The sequence below is a fragment of the Takifugu rubripes genome, chromosome 17 (assembly GCF_901000725.2).
Source record: "Takifugu rubripes chromosome 17, fTakRub1.2, whole genome shotgun sequence".
Classification (NCBI taxonomy): Eukaryota; Metazoa; Chordata; class Actinopteri; order Tetraodontiformes; family Tetraodontidae; genus Takifugu; species Takifugu rubripes.
This window is the reverse complement of record NC_042301.1, coordinates 5,111,331-5,127,863: the sequence shown is the minus strand read 5'-3', so window position 1 is coordinate 5,127,863 and position 16,533 is coordinate 5,111,331. Positions and strand designations below refer to the sequence as shown.

General features: G+C 45.0%; 3 protein-coding genes and 1 long non-coding RNA gene across 5 annotated transcripts; 3 read left to right on the top strand and 1 right to left on the bottom strand.

Moving 5' to 3' along the window:
• Nucleotides 1-118: 118 nt before the first annotated feature.
• Nucleotides 119-6,954, top strand: LOC101075986 (rho GDP-dissociation inhibitor 1-like). 2 transcript variants are annotated; one of them, XR_003891698.1, is made up of 7 exons: nt 119-403; nt 2,246-2,434; nt 3,333-3,416; nt 4,293-4,369; nt 4,532-4,595; nt 4,989-6,399; nt 6,484-6,954. XR_003891698.1 is itself a non-coding variant. In XM_003972124.3 (6 exons), the coding sequence occupies exons 2-6, from the start codon at nt 2,248-2,250 to the stop codon at nt 5,186-5,188; spliced, it is 612 nt and encodes a 203-aa protein (XP_003972173.1). In that variant the 5' UTR covers nt 119-403; nt 2,246-2,247; the 3' UTR covers nt 5,189-6,954. The 2 variants fall into 2 exon arrangements, 1 of the variants encoding a protein (XP_003972173.1); XM_003972124.3 differs by having other exon boundaries at nt 4,989-6,954.
• A 2,319-nt stretch (nt 6,955-9,273) lies between these two features.
• Nucleotides 9,274-11,782, top strand: ftr84 (finTRIM family, member 84). Its single transcript, XM_003972134.3, has 7 exons — nt 9,274-9,935; nt 10,073-10,168; nt 10,251-10,484; nt 10,562-10,718; nt 10,800-10,856; nt 10,938-10,991; nt 11,091-11,782. The coding sequence occupies exons 1-7, from the start codon at nt 9,363-9,365 to the stop codon at nt 11,630-11,632; spliced, it is 1,713 nt and encodes a 570-aa protein (XP_003972183.2). The 5' UTR covers nt 9,274-9,362; the 3' UTR covers nt 11,633-11,782.
• A 185-nt stretch (nt 11,783-11,967) lies between these two features.
• On the bottom strand, nt 11,968-13,118 carry LOC101077959 (NAD(P)(+)--arginine ADP-ribosyltransferase 1-like). The gene is made up of 2 exons (XM_003972133.3): nt 12,958-13,118; nt 11,968-12,878 (listed from the first exon to the last, which is right to left on the bottom strand). The coding sequence occupies exons 1-2, from the start codon at nt 13,042-13,044 to the stop codon at nt 12,141-12,143; spliced, it is 825 nt and encodes a 274-aa protein (XP_003972182.3). The 5' UTR covers nt 13,045-13,118; the 3' UTR covers nt 11,968-12,140.
• Nucleotides 13,119-14,523: 1,405 nt separating this feature from the next.
• On the top strand, nt 14,524-15,789 carry LOC115253256 (uncharacterized). Its single transcript, XR_003891542.1, has 3 exons — nt 14,524-14,664; nt 14,762-15,120; nt 15,207-15,789. It is a non-coding gene; the product is annotated as an uncharacterized lncRNA (long non-coding RNA).
• The last annotated feature ends 744 nt before the right edge of the window (nt 15,790-16,533 follow it).

The window sequence follows — 16,533 nt, the reverse complement described above, 5'->3', positions numbered from 1 at the left end:
TTCTTGATGATTGGATTGAACACTGGTCAAATCGCCAGTATGTTTTTAATTCTGAAAGAATGTTAAATATGGAAGATCAGACTGTCATGTCTTTCGTGCCATCCTGACTCCTCGTGTTGGCCTTTGCCTTTAAACGGTTTACGGACAAGTTTTGAATCGATTGTCCTGGAATCTCGGATTTGAATCTCTGCTTTGTCCGGATTTGGATTCACGCATAACATGAACGTCCACTCGCTCCCGCGTTGTGCGTCGCTTGCGTGAACTCCGCGCGGATTCCCGGAAACTTGCCGCGCGAGCGTCGCGCGGGGCGGCGCCGTTCCCTTGTTCGCCATAGCGGCAGATCCACCAACTGCGAACGCACGTACAGCGAAGGAGCCTGAAATCACCACTCTGCGTGTAAAAGGTACGTCTTCTCCGGTGACTGCGGCCATTAAGAGCCCGATTAAAAGCCGTCGGCATCGCGGGGTTGGTTCCAGACATGTTGTCGGACTGATGGAAAGTTAGCAGGCTAGCGTTAGCCGCAGCCCATCAAAGCCCGATTGTTCCAGAGTGGTCGACACCGCTCCAGTCCCACCCTGCGTGTGTGCGCAGCTTCTTCCAAACACTAGCGATCCCTCGTTGGAACTTGTGCTTTCGGTCAGATTGTGTTGGCCAACATGGCACAGTGATGCCCAAATAAGTGTTTCTATGCCGGTTCTTGGATAAATCAGTGCTGACGCTGCTCGTACAGCCAAGTTGCCGCTTTGTTGAGGCGGCAGCTGCAGTTTCCACATGACGCCCATGTCTGGATCATTCTCACAATTGATGAAGAGCAGAGCCGCGGGTGTCATTTCCCACTAAATACGCTCCTGCTCCTTCAATATGTTGTCGACTCCTTTACTGTATTTGCAGGACACACATTCTGTAGTGCTGTTAAAAGGAGGGAGATAATGGGGCTGTGATGTGGCGGATACAATGGGGTTTCCTCCCAAGGCCAAACTCGATAATTGAACATTCGAGTATGTCGGATTTCATTTTTAGTCTCCCCATCTTTCCTAAACATCTTTAAAAAAAAAAAAAAAAGCCAGACTGCTTTCATCCTCTATTCTAGGGTGGGGTTTGTGTTAAACTGTAGGAATATACGGGCCGGAATTTAATGGCAGACGACCATCTCCTCTGCTGTTACACAATTAAAAAATCCTGCACATTTGGAGTTAAATTATTAAAGATATTATTGCATGTGTGTCTTAAAAGATAGTTATATAGATTTAATCAAGCAGTTGCATAATAGAGTCAGTTTAAAGAGCTATCCCGCAATGTTTGGGTTTAATACCTTTAACAAGTAGAAGTATACTTCTGGGATTGTAGCCTGAATATATAAGTTTAAGTACAGTTATATACAAAGCTGGAGCATGTTTAACGACTCCAGTCACAGTGTTTCTGCCTTTAGTGCTTGGAGACATGTTTCTGTTAGTTTAAACATGCCAGAGATACACTGAAAACAGGTTTTTACAGCTAGAAATCTATTATTTAGAAGGACATTTTAATTGTTGGTGCCGGGATGTTGAAGTTCGGAGTGAATAACCAAATAATCCCAAACATAAATAAATATTGAGATGGCTCTCTTTCAAAGGCTTGTTAAAATACTTCCAGTGGAACGGGGGCCTGTCCCTGAGCCTTATTTACAATGTTGTAACTGAAGAGCTCCTATTGAGCTATTTTAGTCATTGTCATGAGAAAAGAACTGTTTGGCTCAGCTGAGCAGATGTTTGTTTGTGCAGTGGGAAAATGGGCTAATTACTAATGTTTACAGCCTCTCAAACTGAGTTTTGCACTCCCGGGTCACCTGTAGTCGTCTTCTGAAGACAACGGGATGCTACAACCATTTGCACTCTTGTGCAAGTGATAGAAATTAAAGTCTATGAGCCTTTTTCTTTAAAAAACAAACAAACAAACTTCAGCATCTTTTTCCTTGTGTCTCGTGTTCCTGCCTGTAAAAATGCCTGGATCCGTAAAAGGCCACAAGCCCCCATGAGTCCGTCACCTGATGCATGACTCCTCATTCATTAGGCCGTTGCTGATGTCATTACAGAGAAATTAGGTTGGGTGATGTCATTCAGCAGCCAGGTTATCATTCGCCACAGATTTATCATTAGTGTGACTATTATTATTGTCTTTATGACAGCATTCTGCCATGCAGTCACCTTTATGTTCCTCATAAGTTCATATCAGTGTTGGTGTCCTCACGCGTCCGCTCTGATTCCAGACATGGCCGAGGATGAGGTGACTCCAGAGCAGCTTGCAGCCATCGCTGCAGAAAACGAGGAGCCAGAGCCGGTGAATTATAAACCGCCAGCCCAGAAATCGGTGAAGGAGATCCAAGATCTGGATAAAGATGATGAGAGCCTGCGCAAATATAAGGAAACCCTGCTCGGACCTGGGGTCACGTCTGCTGGTAATGCAGGGGGTGGATGAATGAGGAAGGGTTGGAATAGCAGAACATTTGTATCTCCTGGTAATCCGAGCAAATCTGTTTAATGCTGACACGTTTTTAAAGAAGTTACAGTATTTGTTTATCATAGAAGGAAATTATTAGTTGGTACCGTCATACATGTTTGTTGCTGAAATAAAAATACTGCAGAGCAGCAGGCCTGAGTATTCAGCTGCAGCCAGGCACAGGTGGAGTTTTAATTCTTAACAAATCTACATGCAGTATGAACATAAACACTGAGCTTATATATAGCAAAAAACTAGAAAAGGAAACTGACATCGACCCATAAAAGTTAGGCCATGGCTTCATTTCATTTACTTTAACAGGAACAAATGGAGATTGTATTCTTTAAAGGTTACGTAAAAATAAAATACCCACTTGTGATTGTGCTGTTATTCAATGTTTTATATGAATGTAATTTTATATGTAATTCTGTCATTCCTCTGCTTACCACCAGGGGGAGCCAGATGCGGCCAATGGGGCTTTTAGAAACAACAAATGATAAACAATAATTGGGTATTTCCTCACATTGATTAACAGCCCACATCATTGATAACTGCATCAACAAGTGCTCAAAATGACTATAATTTAATTCAACTAAGTTTCACCCTGTAACAAAGGACATTTCTTTGTTACACTTGATGAGTGAATGTAATTTAGATCTTAATTAATATTTAAGGGCTGTTCTAATTCTTTCTCTCTTGATGCCGGCTACGTCTTAGAGAACATGTCATAAGATAATGTCATGTCAAAAATATACCTGTCATTGTGAAGCTGAGTTGATGTTTTTTGTCCCTAAGACAAATATGCCTGAGATATTCTTCAGTATGTATCTTTTAATAATGTTCTTTCTCTGCTTCAGATCCCACTATTCCCAATGTCCAGGTCACTGGTATGTCTCTGGTCTGCGAAGGCTCTCCAAAACCCCTGATCCTGGACCTGAAAGGTTGGTCACAACTGGGGCTGGTAAATGGGTCAGAAGCAAAGTTCAGCTTGACCTTCTCCCTTACTGACCTCATATCTTTGCCTTTTGTGGGTCATTATGTAAATGTGTAGCAGGACAGGTGAACCTCATCTTCATCCACTTGCTAATCCAGCTGCCATTCTGAATGCACCAGTAGCTATCCCTCTTTGATTATGATTTTTAAGACCAAAATATATATATAATCCTCCTTATGATGATCCCCCAATCTGATCATTCTCAGTCAGTAGGTTTTGGAAAGTGGCACTAAGAAATACTTGTGAGTGTAGACTTTTTTTTTAATCAACATTTGTTTTTCTGTAGGAGGCAAGTCAAGGCTAGATGCACAAACCGAATAAGTCTTGTTTCCGTTTAGGGTGGGACCCATTTTAAGAATTTGAGGAAGGAAAAACAGAAAAAACAATGAGCCGGGATCAGAAAACAATGATGATGCCCAACAGGGCCTGTTTTTCTAGTGCGACAGGCCAGAGCCGTGACCCTCGTAGCACCAGCACTTGGAGGCCTTCCAGACCCTCTCAGGCACATTAGCTCTGCAGACCAGGAAGAAAGCATGAAAACAGCTTGCACACAGTGTCCAGTCGTCCCTGCTGTGGTGTCACGAATGACGTCCTTCTCTTCAGTTCATTTATCAGTCACAAATGGTAGATTTGTAGATGCAACCAGTAACTTGCCTGAGTAGGGTTTTTTGGCCAGTTGTGATTGGTAGAAAAGCTGCCTGATTGGCTGTTTTATTCTAAAAATAGCTCTGCCTCAAAAGACAAATGTGATGAACTCAAGTCAGTTAAATTTCCTACAGTAAAGAAATATGTGTTGTCTTCTTCCTTTGCTGCTTTGTTACAGGAGACCTGGAAGCTTTGAAGAAACAGGCCTTTGTTCTGAAAGAGGGAGTTGAATACAAGATAAAGATCAGCTTTAAGGTGAGCGTATTTAACAAGAAACAGCCTTTAAATATTAAAATAGTCTGATGGTTTGCATTGAGTTGGCTGCTCCAGATTTTGCATTTAATGTTACATCTTGCTTATGAAATAGTCGATGCAACGCACAGCTTTTAAGACCCAATCCTGTCTGTGTGTCCACAGGTGAACCGAGAGATCGTTTCAGGCCTCAAGTATGTACAGCAAACATACAGGAAAGGATTGAGGAGTGAGTGTTTCTAATATTCACCATTTCTCTTAACACCGGTTCCACTAATGGCTGCAGTGGCGTCATGTTACACGGTAACAGTGACACCTACTGGCCAAATGGCGTTATAGCAGTTAAACAGTCTGGACCAGTGGACAATAGACCAGAAACATGGCAATTTACTACCTTTTAAAGGAAGATAGATAGATAGATAGATAGATAGATAGATAGATAGATAGATAGATAGATAGATAGATAGATAGATAGATAGATAGATAGATAGATAGATAGATAGATAGATAGATAGATAGATAGATAGATAGATAGATAGATAGATAGATGGATAGATGGATGTACTAGTTCCTCTTTCTGGAGATATCTCTGATTGTGCTGTCCACTTTCTTCTGTCCACAGTTGATAAGACAGACTACATGGTGGGCAGCTACGGCCCCCGAGATGCTGAATATGACTTCCTGACCTCTTTGGAAGAAGCTCCCACAGGACTGTTGGCACGCGGCCAATACAACATCAAATCTAAGTTCACTGACGATGACAAGCACGATCTGCTGTCCTGGGAATGGAACCTCAACATCAAGAAAGACTGGACAGACTAAAAAAGGCCTTTGTGTTCGGGGCCAAGAGGATGGAAATCCCCCAGCTCCATGCCCACCCCCCCTCCTCTCCACCACTACCCTATGTCCACCATTTTTGCCTCCATTGTTTTTACATTTCATGCCCTCCTACTCGTTTTACGCCCGTGTCCCCTCCTCCCTGACAGCAGCTGTAGCATCAGCAGTAGTAGCAGACCCTCCCTCCCTCCCCCACAGTGTTTGTCGGCCCATCATGGTTCCCCTAGGTGCTTCAGAGCGACCCGCTCTGCCCCCCCCCCCCCCCACTCCCCCACTGACCCGTGCCATGTAGCACTTCCCGCCTCAGACCCAGCCCTGGATGTGTCAGATATTCTGCTGTTTGAAGAGATTAACCCCCCCCTTCCACCGATCCAGATGGCGTCTTCCTCAGTCCGAAGTACATGTAGAAAAGAAACTCCACAATCAGCTTCGATTTGGCCTTTTCTATAAACTGAATGAACGCTTGTGTACTCAGACTGTATCCACATCGCTGTTGTGTTCATATAGCCGACCCCACCGCACTCGCTTCGGCATTCCTTAGCTCACGTATTTACTTGCTGTATTTTGTAATGACCAATATTTGCCTTGGAAAAACGATTCATTCTGATCTAGTCCACTGCGCCACCCGCCCACTGCTCATCAGACGTGGATGGGGCCAAAGTGATCTAGGAAATGTAAGGGTAAATAAAGAAAAACTGCCTTACCTATGGAGTTATTCTTAAGCAGTTATCGTATGTGTAGCATCACTATAGTGCTGCACACACTCGCTGCCACCCTGTTACGCGGAAACTATAGAATTAGACCAAGTCTCTTGTCGCTTGTTTATCCACGAGGCTTTAGCAAAGATGAAAAGGGCTCTTTTTGTGTTATACTCACAAAATAATCCTGTCAGTATAACAGAGTGCTAATGCGGGACAGCGGCATGCTAAAAAGGATTATAATTGATGTGTAATTGCTGTGACAGCCGCCTAAAACCCTGTGTAGGTCTGTTCATGGTTAAAGAACACGAAGCACATCCCAGAGTTTTGATTTCACACCTGTTGATGTTCTAAAGATGATAGAAAACAGAGAAAGTCTGACATGTTTTTCAAGGTCTGTCACTGCACCAAGGAAAAGCTTTAAAAAACAAAAACTCGCCGCGTTCAAATGTAGGAGTTTGGTTTACGGCTGTTCTGTTCTTCGGTAAAGCAGCCGAGGTAAGAGCCTGTTCCTCTCCCTTCAAACTGCACAACCACGTGATGCGTCTGCTGGTGTAACCCTGTTTTTCTTTGTTCTTTTAGGTTCGGATGAGCGTTTTGAGCCATCGGCAACCTGTCGGACAAATGTTCCGTCCATTTTAAAACCCCAAATTAAAACCCTAAACCTTTTCCCCCTCATTATTCCTCTTACCAACAAGATTGCCATGTAACTCGGCCCTCTTGATGTAAGCAACGGTGGGAGGTGAAACCAGAGCCGGCACCACTTTCAGTGGACCGGCAGGGAGCCTTGAAGGTCAGGGGACCGATTCTTTCCAGCACTGCAGCGATGAGCTCCTCACCCACTGTGGCGTCTCTCTGCGTAACATTATTGCTTATGTTGAAATGAAATCCCTGCACTGCATCAGCTCATATGGATTTACACCTTTTTATTATGCTTCTTCTCATGTATTGGAACTAAAATGCTTTCACAATCTCCAGTTTCTGTGAAAATGCTGGTGGGGTCCTGTATTATCCATGTGATCACTCTTCTTGGTCAATAAAGATTTTGCTCCATTTTGTCTCTGAGAGTGTTGTGGAAGTGGAAATTTGGGGTGTTTTCCCACGCACATCTGATCTAAAAAACATCAAATGACATAACCAAAAGTTTTGGTGGTTTATTTAAAGATGTAAGATTTAAAACCAGCACATTGTGTGTGTGTGTTTTTTTTAAATACTTGCTACAACTTGAGGGCCAAAATCTGCATTCTACCAGCGATGTGAGGACACTTTTTGCATTTTATTTGCTTTGCACTTTACAGTTTAAATCTCAAAGACACATAACAGCAGTTCTAAAAGTATGAACTCTGCGGATGTGAAGAAAAGATGAGCGGAGGGAGTTTGTTGTGTCACGTTGGGTGATCCGCTCCTTGAGGTAGGGAGGAGCGTTACCATGGATACACTGGTGAGTGACAGATCTTGTACTCAGCCCAGGACAGGGAGCCAGCGGAGTGAATCCAAGGCTGGACTGATGTGCTCCTAATTTTTGGTTTCTTGCAGCTCTGTGGACTGCCGATTTTTTTTTAACCTTCTTATAAGGACTGAGTTGCAATAGTCCAGCCTGTCCAGTCCCCCATCAAAGACTGTCCAGACTGAGGGTTAAAGCCTGGTTTTAACATTGGAATTGGGTTTAGTTTGGGATTGGGGTAAAGGAGTTAGTTTGGATGTGAGCTGGGGAATGCATGATTGTCTTTTTTAATAGTCCTCACAAAGATAGAATTGTGTGTGTGCGTGTGTACACAGTATTTTTTGGGGGGGGGGGACTCGAACTGTTCCCGATGTTACACTTTGGCTGTTGACTTGTTTTGTATATTATTTTAGTGTCAGAGTAACACGTTCTCATGTAATAGGAGATCTTTGTTTTTGTCTTACTTTCTACTGACGAGTAAGACATCTCTCTCTGTTTGAAAGTCTTTGGTAGGTGCAGATGGTCAACAAGTTCCACCTGAAGATCATCAACGTTCCTGCGTCCTGATTGGCTGATACAAAGGTGGAAGGATCCTAGTAGAGGTTTTTGTATGAGAGGAAGGCCTTTTCATTGTTGAACTGCTAAAAACTTTGTGTGTGAATTATTGCTGCTTTGACCGAGCCCTTTATTCTTGTTGAGGTTTTCACCTTACTTGCAAGTTGGGCTCAACCTTTTATAGCACCTGTAAATAGCACTAATTTCTCTTTTCTTTGACTTGGGGTTTAGTTAGTGGGTCAATTCAGAAGGTAGGCTGTATTGACTGGCTTCTCTAGTCTCGTCATCCACTCTTTGTTACAACTGTAAACCTGTGCGTTTAAGGACTGATGTTATTTGTATTGTTTTATTTAATTACAATAAATCACTCTTTTTAACTCCCTGAGCCAGCCACTTTTATTATGCTCCCAAACCCCTAGACTGGGATGTAACAATAGTAAGTCCTCCAGCCTTTCAATGCTTAAAAAAAGTCCACCCACAAGCTATTTTGGTGCAGTCAAAAGGAAAAACCCTGACTTCTGCTCCACACCTATTTTTAAGATGTTGCTGCAATCTGGTTAATCTTTCTGGATCTTTTGTCCTTTGTTTATGTCCTGACTTCCCCCTGCAGCACGCGTGAAAGACCTAAATACATCCTATACTAAACTACAGGAGATTGGTTCTCCCTGTGAGCAGGTGCAAAGGCGTTATAACTATGATTCAAAGAAGGAGTCAAGACATCTGCAGTGTTAATCAAATATGTTAAACAGACAATTAAGAGAAATCACATTAATAAATGTGTAAAGAGGGGGCTCATTCTGAGGGGACCGTAACACAGTAAACAGCATAATAAAGTATTGATTCATTCACGGAGTAATAAAACACAGAGTTTCTGGTCAGGATTGGGGTTTAGCTGAATTGTTCTTTCTGTCTACCCGCACAACGATCCTGTCGCTGTCCTCTCTGTTTCCAGCATAAACAGAAAAGGTTGTTTTGAAATCAGGCACCATCATGAAACTCAGTGCTTGGCCAAATGGAAAGCAAAAGGGTGGAATATTCTCAGTAAAGCAACCCACAGCCAAAACGACGGTTGTCAGGGGCAACGGGTCTTAAACAATGGAAAGTCACAAACCCGTGATGGCACAGTCATAGATATAGCGTAATACTGTTAAATGCTAACACTTTATGCTAAATCCCAGTTAAATGCTGGGTGGCGTGGGTGTTGAAAACAGACAGACTGGTGTTTGGGGTAGTAACTTAACCTTACGTAATGTTTACCTGAAGTTCCTGCTCGGTGGACAAATTCCTATATGGTTGCAGATTTTAGCACCTGTAGTTTCACTCAGATCTTTTATTGACAGTCAAAACAAAGCTTGCCTTTAAATATCACCGCCCTCGTCGCCTCTAGTCTGGAAAGGACCTTCAGGATCGTCGCACGTCGAGCATCACAAATATCGATCGATCATTTCCACCTAAAGGCAACATGGCGGAGTCGAGTTTTCCTTCACCACCGGAGCTTTACTGCCCCCTCTGTGCCGATGCGCTCCGAGATCCGGTCACCATTCCTTGTGGAGACACCTACTGCCTGGAGTGCATCAAGATCTACTGGGACCAGTTTGACCACATGGGGGTGTACAGTTGTCCGCAGTGCCGCGCGACCTTCACGCCACGGCCCGTGCTGCGACGCAATCTGCCCGACGTGAACCACGAGCCGCGGCGCCAGCTTCCGGAGCTCATGCCGTTTCCCTACATGCACCGCGAGTCCTACTGCGACTTCTGCGTGGGTCGCCGCAATAAAGCGGTCAAGTCGTGCCTGATGTGCCTGGCCTACTACTGCGAAACCCACGTCAAGCCGCATTACGAGTCCTCCACCTTCAAGAGACACAAGCTGGTGGACGAGACCGGTCATCTGGACAGGAAGATCTGCCCCCACCACGAGAAAGGCCTGGAGCTCTTCTGTCGCTCCGACCAGATGTGCATCTGTGTGCTGTGCACTGTCAGAGAGCACCGCGGCCACAACATCGCCTCAGCGGAGGAAGAGCGGATCGAAAAGCAAGTGAGTCTGAAGGTCGAAAGTCGTTTCTTGTCTCTCAATGGAATTTATTTTTTTAACGGAGGGGGTCATTTGTGGATTTACAGATCCACGGATCCTTTTATCTTGTTCTGGGATAAACGAATATCTTGTTTCGCTAGAAAATCTTGGTGGTCACACAGTCTGAAGTCCAGTACATCATTCAAGAGAGGATGAAGGAGCTGCAGGAGCTCAAACACAACGTGGACGTATTAAAAGTAAGACCGCAGACATCAGGGTCACATGACGTCGGATGTCACCCTTGGAAACCTGTGGATAAATGGATTTTTTGCCCCGTAGAGCGGCGCCCAGCGAGCGCAGGCAGAAAGCGATAAGACCTTCCACGAGATGCTGCAGGCGGTGGAGCGCTGGAAGGCTGAAATCAACCAGATGATAATGGCCAACATGCAGGCGGCGATGGGGCAGGCCGACGGCTACGTGGAGCGCCTGGAGCAGGAGATAATGGAGCTGCAGCGGCGAGACGCGGAGCTGCGGCAGATCCTGGAGACAGAAGACAACATCCACTTCCTGCAGGTGCCCGCGGGCGAGGCGAAACGGTACGTTTGCCTTCACATCGGAGTGTTTCATTCCTTTTTGTTCTGCGCGTCCAGAATTTTCCCACCTTGTGCGTTCCTCCCGAAGCCATGGTGCCCAAAGTTCTAATCAACCCTCAGTTTTCCTTCGGCGAGATGAGCAAGACGGCCATAGACATGAAGGAACATCTGGATGACATCTGCAAGAAAGAACTGAGCAAAATTTCCAAGACAGGTTTGTGTCACGCAGATGAGACTCAATACATCTGGTATTCCACGTGCTTTGCACACATCTGTAATTGTATCGTCCACACAGTTAACGAAACCCCCGTGTACATACTTTTACCAAGAAACGGAGACAAACGACTGAAAGGTAAACGAAGCGTTGTGTAAATGTGCATTAACATGAAAGTCAGCGTTCTTATATCTGACTATAATGACCGTGTTTCTTCAGTTCCCTCAAGAGCTGATCTTCAGGAGCCGAAAACGAGGGCGGACTTCCTACGATGTGAGTATAAAAGGAGAAAAGAAAAGAGAATACAGGAATGTTGCATGGATACATTAAATATTGGTCATAAAAAACCTGCTTATTTGGCTCTTTATTCAGACTCCTGCAAGATGACCTTTGACCCAAACACTGCCTACAAAGAGCTGGTCATGTCAGACGGCAACCAGAAGGTCACGCGGAAGAAAACGGTCCACTTTTACCCGGATCACCCCGAGCGTTTCGATGGGTTCTCGCAGGTGTTGTGCAAGGAGCCTCTGTCGGGGTTTAGGTTTTACTGGGAGGCCGAGTGGACGGGGGAGTTTTCCATCGGGGTGGCTTACAGGAGCATCAGTCGCAAAGGGAAGAACTCGCACAGCCTGCTGGGCTACAACGACAAGTCTTGGAGTCTCCTCTGCTCGGACTCGGGCTACTCCGCCTGGCACAGTAAAGTAGACCGGGACCTCCCCGACGCCCCCAGGGCCACGCGGATCGGGGTGTACCTGGATTACGCAGGCAACACCGTCGCATTTTACGCGGTGAAGGAGAACATGGAGCTCATCCACAAGTTCAAGGCTCAGTTCAGCGAGCCTCTGTATGCTGGCTTTGGGGTGGGATCTTCTGTAACTCTCTGCCAGCTGAGGCAAAGTCACACCCCGTATTAGGATTTCAGCAATGGTCAAACAAAATATGGAATCCACAGCACGAGCACGAGCACGATAGGTTAGATACGTGGTCCGGCCGTGTGTCCGCAATTTGCAACAGTAGCAAAAGGTCATCAGTGTACAGTGAATAAAAGTAAATCCCCACTGTTACATGTCTGGAGGTTTTTATTCCCAAAAGAAGGAATAAGCTATTGGGTTCTTTAGCTCTGAATTTAAATGACCTCTAATGCTGCTTTGGGGTTTAGATGTTCGGGGTTCGTTTGCTCTGGCTTTTACGTGTTTTGCTTCTGGACAGAGTCAGAAGGAAAATAATTCCACAAATGTGAAACAACGAATAAAGGAGGCACAAAAATGTTTAATCGTTTTCGTTTTGCACGCTTACACTTTCAGCAACACCACAGGGAGACTCCTCCATTCAGCTTAAAGTAGATGACAAGGTAAGAAAATTCGGTGGACTGTGTTGGTCGATGTAATGACTTGCTTGAGCGCGTGCGACCTGTGATGCTGGTTATTGTGGGAAAAGAGCACAATTCAGATTGGAGAGAGCGTGCGTGCTCTTTAGTTCGTAGATGACATCGCATTCAAGACTGGGCTGCTGACATCGGCGCTTTATCCCCGTGACATTGAAGACCTCGTAAGGAGGAATGAGCGCTTCCGTGTCCACGTTTCCAAACATGGAGATGTCCGCCCCGTAGCAGGTTTCAATTTTAAAGCAGGACTTGTTCCCCTTTCTCCGCTTGGTGCTGTAGCCGCGCAGCGTGGTCGACGTGAAGTAACCGAATCGGATCTCCTTGCCCAGGACGTTTTGGCTGAAGTACTGATCGACTCTGTGGTACGCCATGAAACACCTGCCTTTTTCTTGTCCTCGAGCGTTGAGGTTCTGGAGGGCGTCGGTCAGGAAAAAGGTCATGGAGTGATAGCTGAAGGTGGTTTTGTAGTTACAGTGCTGGGTCTGAATAGCCGTCTTGATGTCCTGGTAGATCTGCCGTTTGCCAAAGTTATACGCATAAATGGCAATGAACTGTTCTTTGGCCATCACGGTCTCTCTCTTCCATTTGGTGTTATAGACTTGCTCCGCTTCCTCCCACGCCTGCCTGAATTGGCTGTTTGTGTTCTTCTCATTGGGCAGGAACTCTTTCTCCACCTTGGTCTTCATTTTGTCCTTGCAGCCGCTGTACATGTCGTCGACGGCGTTGGGCGCCATGTCCAGTGTGATGACAGGCTCTGTGGCGGGTATGGCGGAGACCTTCAGACAGGAGAATGAACAGACTGCTTGGTTAAAAGACAAACGCTGGAATAAATAGTCATAACTGCTGGTTTATTACCTGTTCCGTTGCTGTCGAGACTCCACAGCTGAGTAAAAGGGCCCAAACTGCTACTGCTTCCATTCTCCCCTGATGTAGAAATGTCATGGCTGCATCTAACTTAATGTCCTGAATGTCCCTCTAGCGCGCGCCGCTGGTGCTGCTCCTACTGTATATAATGTTCAGTAAAGGCAGATAAACTCCAGGTGAGAGATACAGGAGAGTGATGCAAATAAGGCCGCGCTGCTTCGTTGACCGTACAAGGGAAAGGACAGGGTTTATCTTCACAAACGTTTGTGGAACACAAGATTAACGTACTACAGAATATTTGCTCTGATGTCGAGGAACATACGCGCACAATCGCACACATGTTCTTGCTCTTCTATCTTTGTGAGGACTTTCATAGGCTCATTGTATTACCCAGCTCCCTACCCTTACCCTAAGCATCCCAGCTAATTCTGACACTGACCTAAACCCAATTCTCAGCTCAACCTTCCTGCTACTGAGTAGACATGGAGCAGGTACAAGAACAGACACACGCACACACATTCTTGTTCCTCTGTCTTTTAGAGACCTTAATCTTCAAACGGACTCTTAATGCATTCTGAAGCATTTGGACTTAAGACACCTGAATAAATGCTCTGGTGATCAAAGTATTTCTAATCTAATCCATCCAAATATTTCCAAACGCCATCATTGGCTAAGAAAAAGTCAAAGTGTCTGAAGAAATTGCATGTGTGCTTTTGTTTAATTAGGCAAAAGCACACATGCAAATTTTCATTTATGTAAACGCAGACAAAGTGGACTCAAACATCTTGTCAGGGTGCGTACTACAGTGTTCAGTAACGTTACATTGGATAGATAATCAGATAATATAAATGCAAATAACAGAGCCTCTATCGTGACCTTAAATGGAAGCCTGAACTAGAATTGTGGAAGCTTGGTGTAGACTCATAAGGCTGTGCTCCCTAATTCTGATGCAACATTTTGGCGGTTTAATGGAAAACACAATTTATTTTTCAGCCTTTAAAGGAAAGGGAACAGTAAAGATCCATCAATCCATCATTACAGTAACACCATGTATTCGCCATTAACTATCATACAGAATAAGGTCACAACTGCTTGGTAATAAATCATGAAGCATCAATATGCTGCTTATACACGTGTTAATAAGCAGGTAGTTAATGGTGAATATGTTTTCCTTTTTTCTAATCTTGGCCACAGGGGGGCTCTAGACTCCATGTCAATCATCACCAGGTCAGAGGCAGGAATCCTCTGGATCCTGGACAGGTCACTACAGGGCACCGTTCACCCATACACTCAACCCTGGGGGTGTCTCCAATCAATCTGATGTCCTTATCTTTGGACTTTGGGAGGAAACCCACACGGATCTGGGATTGATCCTAGACCCTTCTGGCTATGAGGCGACTCAGCCGACCAGCCAATGTGTATTTACTTTACTTGTAAGTCATTTACCAGAACACAAATAAGCGTGTCCAGGCATTTTTACTCAGGTTTCTGTTTCCATTTGAAAAGGACACCATCTGCTGACGAGCCAGTCGACAAACAGGTCGGTGGTAGCGGCTGCAGATCAGCACCATTGTTGTTGTCAGCGGGGTACGTCTCGCGGGCGGGGGCAACCCACCGGTTTCTGATCCCTGCAGCAGCCGCAGGCAGGAACAGCAGTCAGCAATTACATTCACGAGTGTTGCATATTCAGATTGAAGTGTAATGCAGCTTCATCGTTTGTTCCAGTATATATTTACAGGCAAATGCCACTACGGTGATTATAGAAAGGGTCAAATGTGTTCTCTTACTTGCGCAGGTTCCTGAGGCCACCAGAGCAGGAGGAACGGGTCATTAAATAATAGAAAAGCCATCAGCAGCAACACACAAAGGGTCGCTAAACTTTTCCAATTGCCAAACTGGATGTGCCTGAAAGAAACAAACGCGGGTTTGAAAAGGAAAACACAGCTTTGGCTCTGTACAATCCAGACATCACAGAGTTCTGTAGTGGATGACGCATCATTTTTACTGTGTTCCAGATTCATTATGCCTGCCAGCGACAGGGAAACATGCCAGAGGAGATCTTTGTCTACATGCGCCATTACTGCAATTGTCTTTTTAAGTGCACTGCTGATCTTTGCTGTTTTACATAGCAGCTGGCACTATCTCCTTGGACAGGTATTCTCTTCACGGAATTAGGTTGTATAAGTGTAACTTGAAGTATCACGAACGGCCAAATGCTATAACAGACGTTCCTGATGCAGGATGATCAGGATCCAGACCTGGATCTGAATCCCGATGCCTGTACGTCCAAGGTCATAGTCACAGCAGACCGGTCGAGGATATGGAACGCCAGCATGAACTTCAGCCAAGCCTGGAGCAATGCAGAGCAAAAAGCTACAACTCCTGAGCACCGTTACATGCAGAAACAGCATTCAGTCGCCATATACATGTACACACAAGCTGTGAGGCGGCCGGGGGGGACCGTCCTTACGGCTGCGGAGGGTCCTGAAAAACAACTCACCTCTGAATCTCAACCCCTTTTCGCTTATCTAAGCGAAGCCATTCAGATTCTGAAACACAGTCAGAGGTTGTGCCACACGACAAGTTACCCCTCATTGAATCTGAACACGTCCGGCAAACTGCTGCGCTTCGGCACGTTTGTCCTCGGCTCTGATGGGTGTTGACGGAGGGGAAACACGTGTTTCCAGGTCCACACGTGTTTCGGCGTTGATATAAGTCACTACTCAGCATTGGAAGAGGACGGCCAGGTGTTGATTCCCCCTTACGAGGTTTTCAAAGTCACCCACGTCTCCTCGGATCCCCGGAGGGGCGAGTTCACCCACAAACTGGAGAGCAACCTCAACTGTGTTTATGACAGGGCGAGTGAGTCGCTCCATCCAATTATAGTCAATGAGTCCTGGGTGATGTTTGGCATCACCTTTATGGTGATTGTGTTCCTTTTCTTACCTTTTGTGATTTTTAAGGTGTTAAAAAAATGAGAGCTTAAAATCTTTAATTGAGATGGGCTTTATAATGGAAGGCTTCGCGGGCCAGTTTGGTGTTCTGATGCCAAAGACATTTAATTTATGCAGGATGTGCGTAGCATGATTTGCTTCGTTGATTTATTTATTTTTTAAAGGTGGCTCGATATTTCCGAGAGTTTGATGAGAAAAAACATACGTTAAATTGTTGGATCGCTATACACTAAAATGTGTTACTGCTGATCCGCGTGTTCTTTGAATGAAGACTTCAAGAAGAAAAATGACAATTTCAAAATGTATTTAGCAAATAGAACCGATTCAAGATACAAATATCACGGAGCTCCGGGCCAGTTCAAAACCCTACAATAACAAAGTCAATTGTCAGGGCATAAAGTCTGACAACCTAACTATCCCTTGACCCAGTCTTTTATAGAAACACATAGGCAAATTACTGATGCTAATCCAGTCCTATGTTGTATTCTAATTGGATGACCTTGTCTTCTTCCAGTTCCATTGGATGCTGGCGTAGTCTTTGTTCTCCATTGTTTTTAACTGTTTCAATTTAATTTCACTTATCAACACCACTAAACTATGCTGTCCAGTTTTA

What these genes read in the sequence shown, in the direction of transcription:
- LOC101075986 (XM_003972124.3), top strand. Translation starts at nt 2,248, where the DNA reads ATGGCCGAGGATGAGGTGACTCCAGAGCAGCTTGCAGCCATCGCTGCA. An exon ending in CCTGATCCTGGACCTGAAAG is followed by an intron (nt 3,417 to 4,292) that starts GTTGGTCACAAC and finishes GCTTTGTTACAG; the next exon opens with GAGACCTGGAAGCTTTGAAG. An exon ending in ATACAGGAAAGGATTGAGGA is followed by an intron (nt 4,596 to 4,988) that starts GTGAGTGTTTCT and finishes TTCTGTCCACAG; the next exon opens with TTGATAAGACAGACTACATG.
- LOC101077959 (XM_003972133.3), bottom strand. Translation starts at nt 13,044, where the DNA reads ATGACATTTCTACATCAGGGGAGAATGGAAGCAGTAGCAGTTTGGGCC. An exon ending in TCTCGACAGCAACGGAACAG is followed by an intron (nt 12,879 to 12,957) that starts GTAATAAACCAG and finishes TCCTGTCTGAAG; the next exon opens with GTCTCCGCCATACCCGCCAC.
- ftr84 (XM_003972134.3), top strand. Translation starts at nt 9,363, where the DNA reads ATGGCGGAGTCGAGTTTTCCTTCACCACCGGAGCTTTACTGCCCCCTC. An exon ending in AAGAGCGGATCGAAAAGCAA is followed by an intron (nt 9,936 to 10,072) that starts GTGAGTCTGAAG and finishes TTGTTTCGCTAG; the next exon opens with AAAATCTTGGTGGTCACACA. An exon ending in ACAACATCCACTTCCTGCAG is followed by an intron (nt 10,485 to 10,561) that starts GTGCCCGCGGGC and finishes CTGCGCGTCCAG; the next exon opens with AATTTTCCCACCTTGTGCGT.